Source organism: Myotis nattereri (genome assembly GCF_964212035.1).
Source record: "Myotis nattereri genome assembly, chromosome: 1".
NCBI classification, from domain to species: domain Eukaryota; kingdom Metazoa; phylum Chordata; class Mammalia; order Chiroptera; family Vespertilionidae; genus Myotis; species Myotis nattereri.
The window spans coordinates 25,144,438-25,168,194 of record NC_138075.1 but is presented as its reverse complement, the minus strand read 5'-3'; the positions used below and the strand labels follow the sequence as shown (position 1 = coordinate 25,168,194).

The 23,757-nt window shown below is 48.1% G+C and overlaps 1 protein-coding gene across 1 annotated transcript in view; it reads right to left on the bottom strand.

The window, feature by feature from the left end:
- DPF3 (double PHD fingers 3) overlaps positions 1-23,757 on the bottom strand; it is a 210,156-nt gene that overhangs the window by 17,279 nt on the left and 169,120 nt on the right. The window contains exon 7 of the mRNA XM_081100517.1: positions 2,958-3,095. Within this exon, the coding sequence (XP_080956643.1) occupies positions 2,958-3,095 (138 nt within the window). The remainder of the gene's footprint in view (positions 1-2,957; positions 3,096-23,757) is intronic.

The window sequence follows — 23,757 nt, the reverse complement described above, 5'->3', positions numbered from 1 at the left end:
CATGAAAAAGGTGTTTGTGAGGCTTCTGGAACCTTCCTTGTGAGAGGAGGCCAGGTAGAGTTATTCCTTTCTCTGCAGTTTCAAATCCTTGGGTAGTCAGATGATCCTTTTTTTAAAAAAAAATATATTTTTATTGATTTCAGAGAGGAAGGGAGAGGGAGAAAGAGATAGAAACATCAATGATGAGGGAGAATCATTGATCGGCTGCCTCCTGCACGCCCCCTACTAGGGATCGAGCCTGCAACCCAGGCATGTGCCCTTGACCGGAATCAAACCTGCAACCCTTCAGTCTGCAGGCCGACGCTCTATCCACTGAGCCAAGCCAGCTAGGGCCAGATGGTCCTTTTGAAGAACCCAATTCCATCCGCAAGGAGGGAAGGAAGAGAAAGGTTCAGAGGGGCTGGAGCGAGTGTGCTCACTAACAGACCCACAGGGAGAGGAGAACAAGCTCGGGATGAGATCTGTTAGGAAGTGTCTCCATCTGGAAGGAAGGAAGGAAGGAGGGAAGACACAGCTTCCTCGCCGAGCAAAGCCATCTGGCCTCAAGGTGAGGACTTGAGGAAGCAGGAGACACTGACCCCGTAGAGTGTGTGAGGAAATCCTGGGGGACAGAGAAAACTATGCAAGGGCCCATCTCCGAAGTCAACAAGAAGAGCTAAGGGCCTGCAGTGTACCTGAGGGGCCATCAGAGCCTTCCCCCTCTGTGGCCATCACTGTGCACACAAAAAAGAGACAGAAATATTCCAGACCCTTAGTGTGAGGAGAGCACCTACACACAGGAACAAATGCCTGGCCTTTGAGAGGAGATGTCAAGGAGATAAGCCAGCGCTGGAGGAGTGAGAAATAATGGCAACCTAATAAAAACTTTAGAGAGAGCAACCGTGGCCAAGAAATGCTTTCCCAACAGCAACCCAATCAAAGTCACTCTCAGCCTCCTCCTGATAGAAGACCATAGCTACACCTTGGCCACTCAGATGAGAGAAGGGACAAGAGGAGAGACATGGAAATGCAAATATTTTCCTTTCTGAAAGGCAAGGCTGACTGGCCCAAGGAAACCTCACCCCAAAGGGAAGACAGACTTTGGCACTGCAGCTCCTCAGGCCCTCCTGCCCTGCTTTCCCAGCTCTGTCCATACGACAACACTAGGTAAGAAAACACAGAAGTCTGGAACCCTGAAAGTTAGTAAGAATGAAAGGTTTTAGGGGACGATCTCTGTCCCCCACAGTTCATATATTGAAGCCAATACCTCAGGAAGTGATTATATTTGGAGGTAGGGCCAGTAAAGAGGTGATTCAAGAAGAAAAACTCAGCCCTAAACGGTTTGGCTCAGTGGATAGAGTGTCAGCCTGCGGACTGAAGGGTCCCAGGTTCGATTCCGGTCAAGGGCATGTACCTTGGCTGAGGGCACATACCCAGTAGGGAGTGTGCAGGAGGCAGCTGATCGATGTTTCTCTTTCATCGATGTTTCTCACTATCTATCCCTCTCCCTTCCTCTCTGTAAAAAAATCAATAAAATATATATATATTTTAAAAAGTTGCTGAGGCCCTAGCTAGTTTGGCTCAGTGGATGAAGAATTAAAAAAGAAGAAGAAAAAAAAAAGAAGAAAAGCTCAAATGAAACTGTTAGGAGGGCCCTAATCCAATCTGACTGGTGTCTTTATAAGCACAGGAAATATGGACACACAGAGACAGCAGGTGCACATGCACGGAGCGATAGCCATGTGAGGAGGCAACAGGAAGGCAGCCATCCACAAGCCAAGGAGAGAGGCCCAGGAAAACCCAACCCTGCCAGCACATTGATCTGGGACTTCAGCCTCCAGAACTGTAAGAAAATAAATCTGTGTCCTTTAAGCCATCCACTCTGTTGTACTTTGTTATGGCAGCCTGAGCATAATGACACAGAAGGCAACGTGACAAGGGAAGGGTGAGGTGGTGGTTAGGTAAAAACCCACACGAATCCAAAGAAAGGTCTTGGCCAAGGATTGTGTTAATTATTTCAAATATTTGGTGAAGGCAGCCAATCAACATCAATTGACTGAAATATAGAGGAATCACTCTCAAATCCTAGAGTCTGAATATTTTTAAAGGTCTGTCTGATGCCTTTAATTACACTGAATTATTCACTTTAAGACCGCCTGTCAGCCAATCTTATGAAAGAAAAAATAGAAAACACATGGCATGTCCACAGTTATTTACCTAATGACCTTAGAATGCCCACATCATGAAGTAAGTCCTCAAGGTTCCATTATCTCATCCCAGAAGGAATGCTGAAGAGGGAAGTCAAAGGTGAATGCTAAGCCCTTTTTGACTTCCTAAATCATAACTGCATGTTGAGGAAAGAAAGAATAAAAACGAAAAAACAAATCTTAGGGATCACTTGGGGTCTTCGAGCCCAACATCCCAAATATCAAGTACACCCAGATCATGTTTGCTGATTGAGTGCTCCGGCAAAGAGCATGGAGGCTCCAGGCAGCATTTCTAAGGCAGGAGAGCCCTATGCCAAAATTGTAGACCCTATAACAGGCAAGACAATAAATCAAGAATCTTCTACATCTCTTGGTGGCCAAGGAGACATCTGGAGTATCTGTATGAACTGACATAGCCGAGGGATATGCTCGGGTCAGCAGCTGTGAAGGGATCATCTGGAGCCGAGGAAAGGAGGAGCAGCTCTGGCATCTGACAGTGGCCAGGGAAGGACATTTCCCTTCTGCCTGAACACTCACCTTCCTTCCTTAGACAGCAGAGCTTGCTGTGCCACCCCAGCCCAGTCACCCTCAGCCTCCGACTCAGCTGACCCCACAAGGACAGCTGAGGCTGGGTTGAAAGAGCCAACCCACCACAGGAGATTGAGACCAACCAACGGTCATTACCAGAAGATGCCACGGGTAATTAAAGGAATGCTCCACGGCCCCGCCCACCCACCTCATGACTGCCCCAACCCCAAACTGGAAACTCACGTCTGTGGTTCTCATTTCTGTGGTTCGGTGGGGACCGGGTCTCCTGGTCTTGAGCTTCATCCCCCTCCTCGCTGGCCAGGTGAGTGTGAGCGTAGTGGTAGCTGAGTCCTGGTCGGTTCTTGTAGCGCTTGCCACAGACTAGAGAGGAAAGAGGAAAGAAAGGAAAAACACAAAGTCAGCAACCTCTACAGCCACTGCCATCATTCCCCCAGGTAGTGACTCCCATCCATCCATTCCTGAGCTGGGGTTCCTTTAGAAAGTTTTTGCCACCCCCAATCCCTTACTTCCTGGGCAGGACCAAAACCACTATAACAACATGGGTCCATGTAAAGCAAAACCACGGAAGAAGAAGATGAAAGTTGTGTGAGAGCTCCATCATTTCCTAGCTGTAAGACCCTAGGCAAGTCACTTACCCTCTCTGTGCTTGCTTCTTCAGAGGAAAAATGGAATAATAGTACTGACAGGGTTGTTGGTGATGAGATAATCTCTATGCAATTAGAACATGGTACTGGGATGATTATTTTAACTTTGAAGGTTGGACTGGGAGTTCAACACCAGTCCAACACCCCATGGCACAGAGAGCAAGTGAGGCCCAGCAAGGCTAAGTGATCTGCCTGGGAACACACAGCCAGCCGTGGCAGAGCCACTAGAAGCCAGGTCCATTGGATTCCTGTGATTCCTTCATCTACCTTCCTGTGGTTGACTATGCCTGAAGTAGAAAAGCTTGATCTGAATAACATTCTTGATGTATCACTCAGTGATTTCGAGTTCCACTCCCACCATGGAAACCATGAAGCCAAGGCATGTTTGGTAGATGTTGGGCAACCAAGAGCTTATGCCCTTGATGCCCTGGCAGCCTAATACCCCAAATCTCTAAAAACATGTCCTTGCAAGCACTACTTCTCAAATGGACATTCTGAGACAAGGGCAATAAGCAACATACATATGTCCAAGAAGAAAGGGGGGCAGTTCTATTGGTTAAATGCTCAGTACCTGAAAAGTCTGGCTAAATAACTTAAGACCAGATCACCACCCCCAACCTCACCCAATGATATCTCAGTCCTTAGACCAGTGGTTCTCAACCTTCCTGATGCCATGACCCTCAATATAGTTCCTCATGTTGTGGTGACCTCCAACCATAAAATTATTTTCGTTGCTACTTCATAACTGTAATTTTGCTACTGTTATGAATCGTAATGTAAATACCTGATATGTAGGATGTATTTTCATTGTTACAAATTGAACATAATTAAAGCATAGTGATTAATCACAAAAACAATATGTAATTATATATGTGTTTTCTGATGGTCTTAGGCGACCCTGGGGAAAGAGTTGTTCGACCCCCAAAGGGGTCGCGACCCACAGTTTGAGAACCGCTGCCTTAGAGGAATGACACTGCTGGTAGCAGAAGCCTCAAGGTTCTTCACATAAAAATCCTATGCCAACCCTCGCATCAGGTCCCCACCTTTCCCCAGCAGAGCCAACCCCACCTGATCTGCGGAAAAATCTGAAGTTGTGAGCTTTAAGAAACCCTTTTCACATGACTCTGTTATAGTAGTGAGTGTGAATATTTCATAAGGTAAAAGAGTACAGACTTCATCGTCAGACCTGGGTTCAACTGCTAGTTCCAGGTGCCCAAGTTGACCGGCTGTGTGACCTCCATCGTATAGAGAAGATCTGTTTCCAGCCATCTTACCCAATTCATTTTATTAGAGCAGTGGTTCTCAACCTTCCTAATACCGTGACCCTTAATACAGTTCCTCATGTTGTGGTAACCCCCAACCATAAAATTATTTTCGTTGCTACTTCATAACTGTAATTTTATGAAGAAACGTAGGGTTGCTTTTCTTACTAAATTCCCTTTAGTTTTTTCAGGTATTACAACCATTAGCAAAAAGAAAAAAAAAAATAGATGTCACCTCTTCTTTCTCTTATTTGTACAAACTACTTATCTTCTTACCTTAATTAGTTTGTAAGAATCACTAACCTGACACTTAAAAATAGCAAGATTTTCCTATTTTAATGCCATTGGATTTAGTATTTTACATATTCAAATAAAATATGTGGCTAATTTTTAGTCTTTATCAAATTTAAGTAGTTTATCTTATTCCTGCTTTAGAGCTTTACTATAGAATTCTATTGACTGGCCTCTCAGCACCTACTCATATATGACCCTGGTTTGCTGACAGTGAATTATGTTGATTTTCTAATGTTTCCTACTACTGGAGCATTCTTGGTTCAAGAATGCACTCCACTTGGTCAGAGTGTATGATCCATTTGACACACCGCAGCACTCTATTCACTAATATTGCATTTTGCACCTACGGTTATGTTGACTCGCGGAGTTTTGCTGAGAGAAATTAGACAAGACATATAATCTCTCTGTGCCTCCTTTCTGATCTGAAAATGATGACAGTATACTTACCATGAAGGATGGTTAAAGGAACTGTAAGTCATATTTGTAAACTATCTGGCCTAGTACCCAGATCCCAATAGATGGCAGTGAGGGGTGAGAGGCGTCGGCTTGGTCTGCCATGCCCTTAGTTCCAAACGCTCCTGAAAGGGGGACTTGGACCCTTGCCTCACACTACTGAATGTGGCAACTGGTTTGACTTTCTTAGTAAGGTGAGAGTCTGAGATGCAAGCTGGTGACCTAGTGACTATACATGTAAGTCTTACAATTGGCTATTTACATTATCTCCCTCTCCCTGCTGTAAATATTGCAAAAAAAAATTAAACGGTACTACACATCTCAATTCCATTTGCCTCGGGAAGTGGGACCTAAAGAGGTCCCTGGGGCATACTCTGGGCTTGCTTGTGGCTTTTTCTAGTTAACCTTTTAAATGTCATGAGGTCAATGAACAGCAAATTACGGGGTCATTAGATATAAATCCATTTCATCACCAAGTATACTGTTGGTAAGGAATAAATGTTGATTAAAATAAGAATGATAACATCAGTATTTACATGGGGAAACCTCGGCTGCCTGCAGATATCCCACTATAAACCCCTCAGCATTTAATTTCTGCCATTTTGTTATGTCAATTACCATTGTCTTCCTTAATCACAGAATTTCAGGATCTCAATACCATTGGTCTAATTATCTACCAAATCGTTTTATTCCCATGAATACTCTAGAAGGCTGCCCTGGGCCAAGTCTAGTAATGGGTATTCACTACCCATCGAAGTAGGCATTTCTTCTTTGGACCCCTTGAATTAATTGTATCTGTACTAAAGGGCCTCTCTTTAAGTACAGTTTCACATCGATTTCATCTTGATATCATGCCAGGGTCCAACCCCAGCAGGTCCAGGGGTTCCCAAAGGTGTAGACAGAGTCGGCGAAGAAGGAAGGACACGGAGACAGTGTTCAGTTGATCAGCAGCCTAGCCAGGATCTCCAGCCAAGTTCTGGTCTCGATCTCTAGAGAGGTTCTGCTTAGGGTCTCCAGCCAGGTTCTGTGTCCATGGTCTCTTGCTAGGTTCTCCAGCCAGGTTCTCCAGGTTCTCCAGCCAGGTTCTGTAGCCATGTTCCCTCGCTAGGTTCTCCAGCCAGGTTCTGTCCAGGTTCTCCAGCCAGGTTCAGTCACCAGGTTCTAGTCAGGTTCTCTTGCCAATTTCTGTAGTCAGGTTCAGTCCAGGATCTTTTGCCATGTTCTCTCCAGCGAAGTTCTTCTGTCTCTAGAGAACGTTCTGTGTAGGTTCTGTGCCAATTTCTGTCTCTCTCTCTCTGTCTCCTAAGTTCTGTCTGCTGTTGTCTTGTTTCAACTGTATTTATACCAGTTGATTCCAATCCTATCAATCTCTATTACAAAGGTTAGGGCGTTTCTTATCTCTATTCCAGGGAGTAAAGATTATGTAGCTTAAGCATGATTATTCGTAGTTAAAGTGATTAATTACCCGCCTGGCACTTAGTTAAGAGGTTTTATTCCCTCCCTAACTTCAGGGGGAAATCCCTACTTGGGGAAACAACCTTTATCAGAGAGGCAACCTTGGTTAAAACACATAGTGCCAAGAAGGTGAGCAAACATATTAAGAACAGTATGCCATATATGCCAGGTCCCTTGAAACAGCAAGCATGGACCGGCTCCCGGCAATATCAGTAGCTCCACCTCACTGTAGCCATGCACGCATTAAACCTTCAAAACATATTCACTGAATAGTTGCTGAATGAACACAGAAACACTTTGTGGAAGAGCCTGGAGTGGGGAGGAGGTAAGTGTGCAGAATCTGGTGTAACTATCCATATTAATCTCATACCAATAGTCCTTGAAACCTGCAAAACCAAAATGAAGCAAAAAGATTCCCATATCTGCATCCCCACACCACAGAGAGTAACTACTTTTAGAGCAAAGCCTTTTGCTAGAAGAGAGATTCTCGGAGTGGTCCCCAGACCAGCACCGTCAGCATCACCTGGGAACTTGTAAGAAATCAAATTCTCGGGCTCCATCCCAGACTTACTGACAAAGTCTTGGGGTGGAGCCTGGTGATCTGTGTTTTAACCGGCCCTCCAGGTGATGCATGCTAACATTTGAAAAACACTCTGCTAGAAGGTTGGTATATTTAGGCTTGACTCTGCCTGCCCTGCATGCACCTGCCCTTTAGAATGAATGGCAGTAGCAGGCGAGGACAGGGAGGCTGCCCTGAGACCTGTGGTCGCTATTAGAAGAAAAGATCCAGGCAGCACAACAAGGTCCTGGAAGCCAGACCCCTTTCCCACGGTTCCTATATATAGGCTCTCCAGATGGAGTTTCATTTTCCCCTCACCTGCTTCTACCATCTCATTTAAAAAACACTATTAACCATCTAACATGGGGGGCCAGGCATGTGGCACCAGAAATAAATAGTTAAATGAGCCCCACTCCCCTCCTTCAAGGGGCGCAAAGTCTAGCAGAGGAAGCCTACAAGCCAAGGAAGAAGGAAGGTGGGATAAATGCACCAGAGGGAAACATGCACCCTGCAAAAAGGGGCCAGCACCTGGGCCTGAGGGGGGTGGGGTGGCTTCCCGGAGGAGGTGGGGTGAGCTGCGGCTTGAGAGATGAGCAGGATATCACCAGGCAGACAAAGCACAGCACCTGTTTTCAACTTGATTACCTTTTCTAGTCAAATCTCTCAGATTGCTTTCATCCGTTCATAGTATATAATCAAATGCGGCAAAGTCTTTAGTAACCTGGGGGGCACTGTGATTCGTGGGAACACCATCTTCGTCACCCGATCCCGCCCTCAATGATCAGGAGGTTCCTGTTTCATCTGTGGATGTCTCTGCACTGTCTATCCTCCAATTTTCTGAAATGTTTTGATCAATTACAAGTCTTCTGAAAACTGCTCCTGCGACTGGTGACCGGCAGATGTTACCCAGACATGCAAACAGCACAGGCTTGGGCACCGGCCCGGCCATCTTCCCTCGCAAACCCCGAGGACCCGCTGACCAAGTCAGAACTTTTCATCCGCGCTGAGGGTCCCTATTTTAATTTTCTACATGTGAAACAATGAGGACTTCAGGATGGGAGAGGGTTTAAAGAGAGAGAATCTGGTAGAAAGCAGTTTAAACAGCAAGGAGATGCCTAGAAAGACTAACACAGTCTTCCTGGCCATGTGCTATCCAGCCCCCTCCGCCTCCCCCCGCCTCCCCTGCCCCATCCGCCTCCTCAGCCTCTTCCCATCTCCCTGCCTCATCCGAGGCCACATTTCACCTCCTTCTCAGCCCTCGCCTCCCACTCACTGGCCTTTCCATTTCTTGAATATTTTTCTTTCCACCAAAGAGCATTGGCACAAGCTTTTCCCTCTGCCTAAACTGTCTCCCACCCCAAGTTGCCTGGCTAATGCCTCCTTATCCTTCCGATCTTGGTTCAAATGTCCTTCCCCTGGGAAGTCTTTCCAATCAAAATTAGGATCCCAGTTTGTTACCTTCCCAGAACTAATCATGTACCAATATGTGCCCCTCCCACCGGCAGGAAGCATGACAGCCCGTGTGTTTGCACAGTGTCTGACAGTCCCAGGGACCACTCAGGGCCTGATTCATGGCCAGCACTCAATATCAGCTAAAGGAAGAAATAAAAACACCCATGGTTCTGACTTGGGCAACTTGGTAAGAGGATGCAGGAAGAGAATGAGTTCAGTCTGGGGCTGGCTTACATACCTGGAGCTTGGGAAAGATTTATGGATTTTGCAGTTAGCGGGGTGGTGAAATAGGTGATGGCCATGGAGAGGAGAGATGATGGAGAAAGAGATGAAAGGTGTGGACACAGGCTAGATCTCAGAAAACTGGTTTTTAAGAGTTGGGTAGAAAAAGAAAAGCTGATGTCTAACAAGTTAAGAAAGACGCGCACAGCAGTCAGCAGCACAGAGGAGTAGGGCTGCCAGAGGGCAGCAGCAATACCACCAATCCTGGCTAGCTATCGAGTGAGTGCCATGTGCCAGGCCTGCTCCAGCCCTTCACTCACAGCAACCTCCCCCCATCCTACAGACGAGCAGACTCGGGCACACAGGCAGAGCCAGAACAGTGCCAGATGCCTAAGGGTCAAGAAAAATGGGGATTGCGAAGAGACCACTGGGTTTAGCAATTAGGTGAACTTCAGGCGCAGGGAACCTGCAACCTTGTGGAAGAGGAGGAGAGAATAGGGAGCTCCTGGGAAGGAGGAAGCAGTGACGGGCCCAACAGACTGTCCCTTCCAGTCTGGCTGTGGAAGGGAGAGTGAGGCTGATGGCGGATGGGCCTGTGGGATCAGGGAGGCTGAGGGGGGCTTGTCCTTTACAGCAGCGATCGCCAGCCTTTCGGACCTCACGGACCACCAGTGGTCTGCGGACCACCGGTTGGCGACCGCTGCTTTGCAGAGTAGCTCCTTGAGCAGGATCATGGGCTCAAGGGAGCGAGAAGGGGGAGGAGAGGGGATAAGAAAGTCAGGGTTAGAAGGGATTAGAGATAATGAAGCAAGATGCCTGACCCCAAAAGGAAGCTGCTGACCCAAGTCCCAGTCCTTGGAATGACTTCATCCTAGGGACAAGAGGTTTCTAAGATTTATTACGGTTGAACTGCATCCAGCTCAGACTGCAGCATTTAGATGAGAAGAAATGCCTTGGAAACCCTGATTGACTGGCTTGGAAGAGAAGGAAAATCAGCTTCTGTATTTCATCCCATCTCCCTACCACTCTGAACACTTATGGGCGTGTGACCTGCACATTCAGACAGGGTCCCGGACTCAGAAGGGCCCCACGCTTGGTTTAATGCTTTCCTGTCACCATCTTGAAATTCTTACACTTCTAAACAAAGGGCCTCTCGTTTTCATCTTGCACTAGGCCCCGCAAATTAGGTAGCTGGTTCTGGAAAGCTGCCAGGGCCAGGGGTAGAGATCTGGGGCTGGTTATTCCAAACAGCCAGCGTGGTATCGTAATTGCTGCCACGATGAACTCTGGCAGGACCCAATCAGTCCTGGGTCAGGAGTAAAATTCCCCCCGGAGGTAACCTTGGAAATCTGGCCAGAGTGGTTAGCCACACAGCAGTGGTCCTGTCAGCACCAGGGGCTGCTCTAGCCCTGTTCTGGGGTCGGCCCTGCCTCAGAGGGACAGGATCTACAGGGGGGAAGTAGGCAGGCTGGACCCGAACTGCCTGGATTCAGATCCCAGCTCTGCTGCTGCCTGACTGTGCGATCTTGGAGGAGTTGCTAAACCTCTCTGTGCTTCAGCATCCTCTCTGGGCAGATCATGACTGCACACCGACCTCACAGTTATGGGGGCTACGTGAGAGGATACATGTAAACGGTGCCTGGCTCACAGTGCGTCTCAGCCATTGTCAGCTGTTGTTATCACCGCTGCCATCAAAGTGGATCAGCAAAGGAAATAAACCCAAAAGGGGAGGAGGGTTTCCTGTACTTTCTCCTCTGAAGTCTGGGGTGATGGAGTTGCAAGAAAAAGAGGATGGGGAGAGATACATTCTGAAAATAAAGTATTAGAACCATCTGCTCTCCTTTTATCATGTCAGCAATCTCACTCTGGAATTATCTGTCATGCAGAATCAGACTGCGCCCCAAGACTGCTGAAGCATTCAGACAGGGCTGCGCCCCCACCCTCCCACCAGTCTCCTTCCCCAGGGCAAACTCCTTTGCGTCACGCACCTCTGAAGCCATCACCCCGGGGACCAGTCAACCTGCCTGCGCACAACCCAGGCCCTTCTCTTCACCTTGGCGAGCATGCTCCTGGGCTGTGCGTTCCTGGCATGAAGCGCATGGAGAGGAAGGGCTGTGACAGTAAGAAAAGTCCAGCTTGCCTTCCTCTCTCTCCTTCCCCCGGAGCGGATCCATCTGTCAAGCTGCAGAAATAGTGCTTGCCCACCTCCCCATGCAGAGCTGGATTCTCCAGGCAGGACCTCCCGTCTGGAGTTATGAATACCTTCAGTGTTGCCCCAGAATATTTACAGCACGCCACGCACTCCAATCCAACCCCACTCACTCCCTGTCTGGGAGAGGGGGAGGAGGGGAGGAGGGGAGGAGGGGGGAGGGAGGAGGGGGAGGGAGAACCAGGGGCAGTTTGTGTGAACAAAGCCTGCTGCAGCAGACAGCAGAATCCTTCCTGCGGAGGAGAAGCGGCCGCCTTCCCCACTGATAGCTTAATGGCTCTGGCACATTTTCATCAGCCCAACTTGGAGCACGCAGTGGGCATCTGAGCCAGTGGTTTCCGAGAGACTGAAAGCAGCGACTGAAAGCAATTACGGGATGAGCGTCCGAGAGACAAAGCCTGGGCCTTGGGAGTCACAGGGCCGCATCTCATTTCCAGCTCTACCCTGTGACACGTACATACAACCCCAAGGAGGTCACTTCCCTCTCTCTGCAGCTCCTCTGTAAAACCCCCCCAGCAATGCCCGTTCGCTGCCGATGCCTCCAAAGTACCACACTTACAGTCCGGCGCACAGTCTCACACTGAATCCCACAGCAGGTCACAAGGTGAGGATCAGCATCCCCTTTTACAGATGAGGACACTGAGGCTGAGGGAATGGAAGCAACTCAATAAACGGCAGAGCCAGGATTGGAACTCAGGTCTGTGCGACTTCGAAGCACATGACTAAAGATGCACTTAGTCATTCTCTATTTGCCAAGCTCTGTGCCTGGAGCTGATCTCTACACACAGCTCTTGCCCTCTGTTTCTGATGGAGTTTGGCCAGCAGGAAGAATCAGCAGGAGAGCGGCAGGTGAGATGAGGGAAGCTGGGGGTCTGTGCCCTGCCCATCCCTGCCTGGCCAGCGTGCTGGTGCAAGGCCTACGGCCCCTCCACAGCTCTAGCTCCCGGGAGCCACTTGTCCTTACGTTCCTTGGGACTCAGGATGGGGAAGGCACACTCCTTCCCTTGTCAGTCCCTTTACCTTGCCCATCCCTCCACAATCATTCCATCAAGTGCTCTTCCTGTCAGCCTGAGTGGAACCCTATATCCTTCTGGGGCTGACACAGATAAAACAAGAGGCCATTTTGGCAGGATAATCACACCCAACCAGACTGGTTCATAGACATCTCGGGCTCCCCAAACCTGCCAGACAATCCTGTCTTCTCTCTGCTCAACCATTTAGGGCAGCGGTTCTCAACCTGTGGGCCGCGACCCCTTTGGGGGTCGAACGACCCTTTCACAGGGGTCGCCTAAGACCATCAGAAAACACATATATAATTACATATTGTTTTTGTGATTAATCACTATGCTTTAATTATGTTCAATTTGTAACAATGAAATTGGGGGTCACCACAACATGAGGAACTGTATTAAAGGGTCGTGGCATTAGGAAGGTTGAGAACCACTGATTTAGGGGATGGAGGATTGCCTACCACCAACCCCCAAGTGGGGAGGAGCCCCAAGTGATAAAGCCTTGGCATGGCTCAGCTGGGGACAAAACCCAGGGGACACTACAAAAGGCCACCAGCTCTGACTTGTGTGCTCAGGGTGGTGTTAATCCCTATGACTTGTTATTTTTTGTAAAGATTTTTTTGTTAACCATGTTTTTATTTATTTTTACAGAGAGAGGAAGGGAGAGGGAAGAGATAGAAACATCAATTGGCCTCCTGCACACCTGCCCACAAGCCAGGCATGTGCCCTGACCAGGAATCGAACTGGGGACTTCTTGGTGCATGGGTCGACCCACAACCACTGAGCCACACCAGCTGGGCAATGCCTATGACTTTTAAATGTCCCAGCTTTTCTCAAGAGCCAATGAGGGCTCCACAAGTTTAAGAGATTGGTCCCGTTCCTACAACAGGTAGGCACCAAGAAGCTCCTCCTGGGCAAGTCCAGGTGAGCTCCCCCTCCCCCACCCTTGCGAGCCCAGAGGCAGCAGCATGGGTGGCCCTCTGCAGACCTGGAGTCTGGCCCTGGCTCTGACACCAACACTTGTGGACAAATCCCATCCTTTCTTGGTTGCCACAGCTGTAAAACATGGCAGCTGGATCAGAGGATCTCTGTCTTCTATTCTAGCATTTCACAACTTTTTTTTTTTTAAATATATTTTATTGATTTTCCGCAGAGAGGAAGGGAGAGAGACAGAGAGTCAGAAACATCGATGAGAGAGAAACATCGATCAGCTGCCTCCTGCACACCCCCCACCGGGGATGCGCCCGCAACCCAGGCACATGCCCTTGACCGGAATCAAACCCGGGACCCTTCAGTCCACAGGCCGACGCTCCTTCCACTGAGCCAAACCGGTTTCGGCGCATTTCACAACTTTATTTCTCTGGGTCCTCGGAGGCCTGTGTGCCTCCTAAAGCAATTATTCCCTCAACTGTGACAGGAAAACAGTGTAGGCTCCCAGCCATAGCAGCCATTCCGGTGCTGCCTACACCCTCGCCCCAGGTCCACAGCTGCCTTCCTGTGCTTATCTATTTCTTCTTCAGAGCCACCTGATGCTTATTTTAAACTGAATTCTTCTAGATAGAAATACATTGGCTAGAGCAGGGGCGGAGTGTAACACCCCAACTTTTCAAAGCCACATTCCCTGACCCTGGCTCTGCAGGATCCGCAAGTCCTGTCTCCATTAAGGGAGGGCATTCTGCTTATTTTAGGAATTTACTGTATGTGAATGTGACCTTGGCTTTAAAAAACAACAACAACAAACAAACAAAAACTTGCAAGAACAGAAATAAGCAACAAACCTTTCATTTCAAAATACCTTATAACCTGATTCTGGATCCCAGGCAGAGAAATGTGGAAACTCCCAAAACCAAAGCATTAGAGGTGTTGGCAGGACTCTCTCCTGCCCTGCTGGGAAGCAGTAACAGACTTTTGGTGAACCTGGGGCCAGCTTTCCCGGGTCAGCTAATAGGCTGTGTGACTTAATTTTTCCAATCTCAGTTTCCTTGTCTGTAAAATGGGGATCATAATAGTTCATGCCTATCTAAATGTTGTAAGAACTGGGTGAGTCCATTTTCATAACGTGCTTACCAGAGTGCCTAGCACACAATGTATATTCAATAAGGCTTTTTTGTTTATTTAATCCTCACCCAAGGATATTTTTCCATTAGTTTCTAGAGAGAGTGGAAGGGAGGGAAAAGGAGGAGGGAGGGAGAGAAACAGGGGGGGGGCGAGGAGGGAAGAGAGAGAGAGAGAGAGAGAGAGAGAGAGAGAGAGAGAGAAATCAATTGTCTGCCTCCCACACGAACCTGACCCCTTACCCGGGCCAGGGATCGAGCCTGTAACAGAAGCACTTGCCCTTGACCAGGAATCAAACCTGAGACTCTAACCCAGCCGTGGGCAAACTACGGCCCGCGGGCCGAATCCGGCCCACTTGAAATGAATACAACTAAAAAAAAAAAAAGACCGTACCCTTTTATGTAATGATGTTTACTTTGAATTTATATTAGTTCACACAAACACTCCATCCATGCTTTTGTTCCGGCCCTCCGGTCCAGTTTAAGAACCCATTGTGGCCCTCGAGTCAAAAAGTTTGCCCACCCCTGCTCTAACCACTTAGCAAAATAGGCTGAGGCCATTAAAGCTATTTTTTAAAAAAATATTTTTATTGACTTCAGAGAGGAAGGGAGAGGGAGAGAGCTAGAAACATCAATGATGAGAGAGAATCATTAATCAGCTGCCTCCTGTACAACCCGTACTGGGGATCAAGCCCACAACTGGGCATTGCCCTGACTGGGAATCGAACTGTAACCTCTTGGTTCATAAGCCAACGCTCAACCACCGAGCCACACCGGCCAGGCCCAGTAAAGCTATTTTTGATCATTTAAATTTATCAAATTGCTTCCCTGGTCCCAACAATTCCAGCAGCCAATGCACAGAACAGAACTAGGAGCCCAACTTAGGTACAAAATAAGTACCCTTTCTTAATTTAGTATAAAGAAAATAAATTCTTATTGAGCACGTGAACCAAGAAGTGGGCTGTTTTTACACGCAATCTCATTAGCCCTCCTGAAAACCTTCTAAGGTCAATCTTATTTTCCGCACTTGACAGAAAAAGAAACCGAGGCTCAGAGAGGTTTTGGGATTTGCGCAAGGTCATGACTAGGAAGTGACACAGCAAAGATTCAAACCCTGGGCTTGTGACTGGAGAACCATCTTCTTCTGACCACCATCCCTTCCTTGTAGGGACAGTGTCTTTGATTCCTACTCTAGTGAGTTCTACATGAGCATGCCTTTAATTAGCTCCAAGGGTAAAGTATAAATTCTCTCTTAATATTACAATAAAAACACTTTAAATAAATTTAATTGTCAATATTTGGGGGGAAGGTAAACGGAGAAAGGTAAAAAGTCAGACCAGTTGCCCTAAGGTGTGGCAGCCCCGAAACCTTTGGGACTGGCCAGCAGGCTCTCTCCCAGGCTCTCTGGGTGTGTGCCTGGCATAGCTGCTGCCTCCATACGGAGCTGGCGTTATCTGTGAGCCCCAAGCTCTCTGGTGTGTCTCACTGGCCCTTCCCTGAGGCAGGCCCTCATCCACCTACAACAATGGTATAAGCACTTCACTTTCTTTGGGGAAACAAATGTCCATTAATACCTGTTAGGCATTCCTGGATGTCCTGCAAGTTCCCACAAACTCCTATGTCAAAATTTTGTTACTCCCCCAGGGACCTGCTTGGCACCCTAGAGAAGCACCCTGACACACCAGCCAGCAGCCCCTGACCACTCCCTCCCCTGGCGTCCTGCAGCGCTCACTGTCCACTCAGTGAAACACTGCCTGGCAGTGTGTCACCTCCCGGGCGATATCAGCCTTATCTTTCCACCTACATCAGAGTCCGAGAAAACAAGGAAAAGGAAAAGACGAAAGAAACATTCATGAAGCACAAGCCACGTGCAGACATCTTCATATACTCATTATTACACGTAGTTTCCCCAACCAGGTACCACCCCCACTCCACAGCTAAAGAAACGGAGACTCCAGGCTCAAGTGATTTTCTTTAAAATCCCAGATGACAAGCACACAATTTGCCCTCAGCCTTCTCACTCCAAAGCCAGCGCCCACCGTCTTTCACCCAGCTCGCTTTAACCTGGGCGGCAGTGACCTGTGCCTGCTTCCCTCCAGCCCCACCGTGATTTCAAACGAGAGCAATCAGAGGCTGGGCACCAGGCTCTCTGACCTCGCGATTCTGCTTCTAGGAAATAATCGAAGCATTAGGCGAAGATCTAGCTGCAGTATCGTTTGCAATGGTGAACAAATCTGAAGCTGCCTAAGCATCCACAAGTGGAACATTGAGTCAACGGTGGCATTCAGTACGTAGGCACTGGATAGCCCGAAAATGTCATCATAAAAATAACTTTATTGACATGGAAAGACGTTCTTCATGTATTTTTAATGGGGGGTGGGGAGGAGGGGAGAAATTAAAATGATATGTGTCATATATTGTGTGTGTGTGTGTGTGTTATGTGTAAACTAAAATAGTATACAACAAAACAAAATGTAAGTTATCTCTGAGGAGTAAGATTATGGGTGATTTTTATTTTTCCCTTATACTTATCTATAATTTCTGATTTTTCTGCAATGAACATATACTATTTCTATAAAATTTTTTAAATAAAAAGAACCTCTACAATTGTTACTATCTACCCTCTTCTTGGTCATCCACATCTTAATAGGAATTATTTGCCACAAAGTTCCCATCAAGTAACAGCTGGCTGAGAACAAGGTTCTAACTGGATGAGGCAATAATTCGAGAGGATGTGAGTTACAGCCCAGAAGAGGCGAACCTGGGTTTGGTGGCCAATGGGCAAGATTCCTGGGAACGCTAGAGGGTGGGGCCAGTGGGAGGGGGAAGGCAGGCAGTGGGAGCAAAGGAAAAAGAGAAATGAGGACATCAAAGAGCAACACCAGCTCCTCCCCAGCCCTGCCGGGACACTCTGCAACCTGTGTCCATGACATGCTGGCATTTAAATATTTAAACAGACCCAGCTTCACTATAACAAACGCACTCAATCTCCAGGGATCAATCCCATGCCACAGGCCCTGCTCCACAAATCAAGTTTCTGGGGCACAGAGCCTTTCCCACCCACCCCCCACCCCCCACGCAAGGACCTGCAAGATAATAGCTGTGACAACTGAGTGATGAGCCCGGCTTCCCTTCAGTGACAAGGGCAGCCAGCCTGAAGGCCGCAGTTATTGGCTTTTCCACTGCAGCTTGAAGCTAAAAGCGCATGAGTCTTAGAGAATGTGGAGCCTAATGCCCTCAAAAAAATTTTAATAAGACTGCAATAGTCATCTGAGTCTCCCTGTGCGCTCAGGTATGGGGAAACTGAGAGGAATTTTAAGGAGGCTGCAGTCAAGCAGATTTTCTGGGACTGCCTCGGGTGCGAGCTGTGCCTGCCCCATGCACAGCCCTCCCAGCCTGCAGCTCCTCCGCACCTGCGCAAGACAGAGATGCCATGATATCCCACAGTCTGACACCGTGCCTCCTGGGTGAGGAGCCTCATTGTTAAGCCACTGCCTGGGAAGAAAGGAGCCCGCCGTGGAGGGAAGGAATGTTGATCGGGAAGGTCAAAGACTCAAGAAAGGAACCTGCCTCACTGGCAAGTGAGGAAAGTGGTGCCATGGCCATTGAGGGTGGAACCAGGGCCAGACCCTGACTTCTTGGCTTTCTGCTCCATAACCTTCCTCCCTCCCTAAGCCAAGAAGAGCAGGAAGGGACCCGGGCCCGGTTCTGCCACTGCCCCCAACTGGACACGGTTACTGCACGGGGTTTCTAGAAGGGAGGGACTCCTGCAGAGGTCTCGGTTTCCGTCACAGGCCACACCCAGTCGGAAATGCATGTCTGTGGGGTAAGGATGGGGGAGAAGCAGGTTCTTCCTGATGCGGAAGCTGAGTGGACAGGACTCATGCCTGACGTGTGAAGACAGGCCATGACTCAGAGAGAAGTCACGCTCCCAGCCTTTTGTCATTAATCTACCTAATGCCTCAGTTTGGGGGGTTCCGGGGGGGAGAATTTAAAAGGCTCAGAACTCTATAATCCATTCCATTCCACTGCCATTGTAATTACTGCCTGACTCCCGCTCGCCAATCTGACACCAAGAAGCCACCTGTCAACAGTGAGGCAGGCCTCGCCGCATGAAGCAGGCGGCAGGGAGAACCAAGCTCCAGGCAGGAGGCCGCGTGCCATCCGCAGCGTGTGCGAGGTGTCCTGGGCCTGTCAGCTCCAGGCCTGGAGAGACCAGGATTCTCATTCCAGCTTTAGCATCCACCAGCTGCGTGGCCTTGGACACATCCCTTCACCTCTCTGAGCCTCGGTTTCTTTCACAGAAAAGTGAGGTCCCTGCCTTTTGAGGTTAGTGTGAGGCTTTACAGACACCATGTATGTGAAAGGCTTAGCCCAGTGCTCCGCACGCTGTGAGCACCGTCAGCAGGAGGCATCGCCGTGATCAGAAAAAACCTGGGAACAAAAGACTAAGAGCTGGAGAGGCTGTGGAGAAACCGGAGACGTGCACACTGTCAGGGAGCACGCAAAGCGGTGAGGCTGCTGTGGGAAGCAGTGCGGTGGCTCCTCAAAACATTAAAAACAGAACCACAATTAGATCCAGCAATCCCACTTCTGAGTGTTTATTCAAAAGAACTGAAATCGGGGTCTCAAAGAGATATTAGCACTCCTACATTCACTGCAGCTCTATGCACAAGAGCCAGATGTGGAAACAACCTAGATGTCCAACAGATGAATAAAAAGAAAGAAAATGAGGGATGTACATGCAATGGAACTCTATTTGTCCTTTAAAAAGGGGAAATTCTTCAATGTGCGACAACATGGGTGAACCCTGAGGACATGGTACTAAGGAACTATCCAATCACAGAAAAAAACTCATACTGCCTGGTTCCACAGTGATGAAGTATCTAAAAGTCAAATTCATAGCAATAAAGAGTGGAACGGGCATCAAGTCTGCATCAAGCAAGATGAATACGCTCTAGAGATCTGCTATCCAACACTGCACCTGTAGTCAACAATACATACTGTACACTCAGAAATTTGTTAAAAGGGTAGGTCTCGTGTTAAATGTTCTTTAAATTAAACATTTAAATGTAAAATCTTCCATATTAACATTAATTTTTAAGGGGTGGAAAAAAACGTCACAAACCATTTCCACTGTGCCCAGCAAAGGGGAAAGTGTCTGTTTTGCTCGTCCCCAAATGGCTAAAGCTTAGCGACAAAATGTTCTTCCTCTCCCTGAATCTCACCCCATTACTACCACCTTCTTTCTTTTTTCTTTTAATATATTTTATTGATTTTTTACAGAGAGGAAGGGAGAGAGATAGAGAGTTAGAAACATCGATGAGAGAGAAACATCAATGAGAGAGAAACATCGATCAGCTGCCTCCTGCACATCTCCTACTGGGGATGTGCCCGCAACCCAGGTACATGCCCTTGACCGGAATCGAACCTGGGACCTTTCAGTCCGCAGACCGACGCTCTATCCACTGAGCCACACCGGTTTCGGCCACCTTCTTTCTTATGATGCACCTTGAACAAAGAAAATGGAAACTCAAGTCTCGCATCAGGAGTCTGCCCCAGTGATGCTAACAGAAAATGCAGGGTCAGGCGCGTTAGGAAGAGAAGAGGCAAACTCTCGAAATGATCTTTTTAAAACATCCCAGTAGCCCAAACCCGAGGATTCCTTTTGTATGACTATCTCCAGTTACCATACCACATATAAAAGGGGGCTAATGATACTATTAGGATTTAAAGCTATTAAGTTAATTAATGTCAAGTGCTGGATTGCTGAGTTAGATAGGAGGCTGCTGAGTTTTATATCAACGCTGAACGAACTGGAAAGATTCTAAAGAGACCAACTAAAACAGTGATGCAAGCCAGTGGCACTCTGCCTGGAGAATTCCTGGAGACTACAGAACTTCCAGATGCAAAAAGCGGGGAATAAAAAAGGGCTGAGCAGTCGGCCAGAAACCTCCGGATTCAGATGAAATAGACCAGTTATTCTGAATAGTCAGTATTCCTACGCTTCCCCTCAGAGGCCCTCAAAAGATGCTGGGTCCTGAGCCTGCTCCCAGGGGTTCCGATGCAAGTGGTCTGGTGTGAGGCCTGGAATCTACGTTATAATAAACATCTGGTGATCTCTGGGCTGATGGTCCAAATCCACACTTTGACAAACATGACCGCCTTTCCCACAAAGTCCTATTCAGTGGCTTTGCTTGTGGGTAATGAACACTTCTCCTTCAGCACGAGACTGAAAGGGAAGAAGTGGAACTCTAATCTTTAAGCTCGGTAAACGCTCAGGATAATTAATAGAGACTGGTTACTTGCTGGAAAATGAAGTATTCATCTACACACACACCATGGGTTGGGTAAAAAATAAATTATGTTTAGATGATTTAATGTTTCTCTGAGATGAAATAAATTCAATGGCTGAGTGAAAGGCAATAGGCAAACTATCTATCACCTGAAGTTAACGGCTAAGCTAATATTTCAACCACCTATCTTGAGAGGGAAGCTTGGGCCAAGAACATAACAGGACAACTATATTTAGAAATATAGCCCAGGAAGGGTTAAATACAATCACATCTGAAAAAATGGCTATTGCTAATCCACATAAACCCGGAAGGAGGTGGTGGGGTCCAAGGTGGCCTAATATTTTCAAAAATAACTTGAAAGATGGAGTGGGGATTATGCAAATCAAACCACAGATGATGCAAAAATGGCAGCAATCAGGAATCTGCGGAGAATAAAATTTAACTATTGGGCAATGTCTTTAAAATTGCCTTTATTGAATCCTATATGTTGAAGCCACATATTATTATATGTCTTTACTGAGACTCAATAGGGCCCAATGCAAAGTGATTTATGGACAAAGAAATGATCATCAAATGCATAAGTAGAAAAGCGCGCACACACAGAGAGGCGTTAGCAACTTCTGACTGTGTGGGAGTCACGGGCACACAGAGCAATGGGGCGGTCAGGTACTTCTACGCGCTGCAGATGTGGTGGCGTTAAGAAGTGATGTGTAAAAATAAACAAGGAAACGTGTCTGTTACTCTTTCAGCCAAACAGCCTTGGCGCTACTTCCCCTGGGAGTGCTGGAAGGGAACTGAACGCAGGCTGTCACGGAGGTTACGGGACGTACCCCAGGTAAACGGAGAATACAAGGAGAGGTTAAGAGCGCCTCCAGAACAAAATGCTCAACGTACCTATTTGATGGGGAAAGATGCACAAAAGATAATGGAGCCTCTAGAAGGGAAACATTTCAGTTCCTATTAAGGAGAAACAATCATGCCAAGCGCTATTAGAAGCATGGAAGAAAGGTCAGCTTATGGTAACACCATCCCTGGGGAATTCAAGGAGGTGACCAGACACCTCTTTACTTAGGATGCATTAGAGATTATTAAAAGCATTCCTTGCTGAGTACTGGGGTGCAGAGTGGGCCTCATGACCTCTCCAAAGGTCATTTCTATCCCAAAGGATCACATGTCTGAAGGGCACCAGATAAAAATAAAGTCTATTAATCACTGAGCTGCCACACAATTTCCTAAGAGAGCCAGAAAGAGAAGGGCAATCCAGGGTGGACCTTACTCCCCTGACAGAGGAAAGGGAGGCAGTGCCTGTGCAGGCAGAGCCAAGAAGTCCGACAGGGAGACTTCCAGAAAGCCCACATCAGGCCTGTAATCAGGCCTCCAAGTTCCACAGCATAAACAGAAGGAGGAAAAGACCCGGTGGGGAGGGAACAGGAAAAGCAAATGGCACTGAGAGCCCTACACAAAGCCACCGGAGCTGGGGAAGAGGGTGTGATGCAAGCACTTTGTGCAGAGAGAGGGGGCCTGGCAAGAGAGGGACACCACAAGGGCGCTTTGTGGAGGCAGATGACAAAGGAGTGAGGAGAGGGGCTGAGAGAAGGTGAAGGACACATGGTGTGTCTGGGAATATAGGGGCCTATCATTGGCTGAGAACCCGATGAAAGGTGTAGTGATCGAGCAAAAAGTAATTCCACCATCTATGGCAGCACAAAAATCACGTAATAAAAATAAAGTTTTTAAAAGAGGAAGCACGAGGCAAAGCCCCAGTTCCAAAGCAGCTGCTGGCACTCTCGTTGGCAACTGGCTGGCACAGTCGGAAAGCCCGTTCTGGGGGGGCCTAAGGACCTTCCCAGGGCCAGCTTGGGCTTTGATGAACCCCATTTAGGAGGCAAGACCCAGGCCAAAGTAGGCACCTCCTGGTATGGCAAGAAGGATCAGGCCCCAGGCCCTGCTCTCCCCTCATCCTAAAATGGAGTTGCTTTGGGATAGAGATGTTACCTGCAGTTGTGTCACGAATGTCATCTGCAGGGTGTGTTCAGAAGCCAAGTGGATTAACGGAAGAACTTAAAAACCAGTGCATATATGTGTAACCCATGGACACAGACCATAGTGCGGTGCAGGCCTGGGGGTGGGGTGGGGCGGACCTGAGGTGGAGCGGGGGGGGGGGGGGGGGCATCTGTAATACTTTCAACAATAAAGATAACTTCTTAAAAAAATAAGCCGAGTAAGGGTCATTGAGTTGATCTTCTAGCAAAATATTCTCCAACCAGCTGTCACCTCACTGGCCACAGAACAACTTCTTGAAATCAAGAGTCCAGTGAAGAAGGAGGGAAATGACACCACCTCCAAAGTACCCCCTAAGCCCCATCTTCCCAGTTCTCCCCCTGCTCTCACAGAGACTGCAAACGCTGGCGGAGGCAAGATGGGCGGGACGCCGGGAGGAACCGCTGCACCAGGGCCCTGCCTCAGCCACTTTGCTGCCATTCTCACCGCAGCACGCTGCGCCCTGTGGCAGAGCTGGGCATCCTCAGAGAGGGGAGAAGATGGAAGGGAAGATGGTCAGGGGGTGCGGCTTTGAGTGCTGCCCTCACCATGGAGTGAGCAGATGGTGCTCGATACAGTGAGAAGACAACTAGGGCAGGGATTTTAAACCTACCACCCAATGCTCTGGCAGGTGAGAAAGACAAAAGCTCTCCAGCTGACAGCAAAGCCTATACGTCTGACACCAGTCCCTGGTCCCCCCACCACCACTGCTCCCGGCACTCTCTCGCTCGGTCCTCCCCAGCTCTGCCTGCAGACCCCACACCCAGGAGCCAGGCAGCCGCTTGTCCAAAAGATGTTTCTGAGTCAGGCAAGAAAGGCTGGAGATGGATCAAGGGCCATTTATTAACTAAGTGATCATCAGAGAAAGAGTCATAATTTGCCCTATGTAGGACGGGAGGAAGAGAAAAAGGAAATTAAAGGGAAACAAATGACAAAAGACAGGAACCAAGGACTTTTGTTGGAGGATTCTGAGTTATGCTTTTGTTGGTAATTCTCTGAAGTAGAGAAAGAAATAGGGATCGGAAGGAGACAGAGTGAGAGAGACAGAGAAAAGCTACAAAGAAGGTACTGC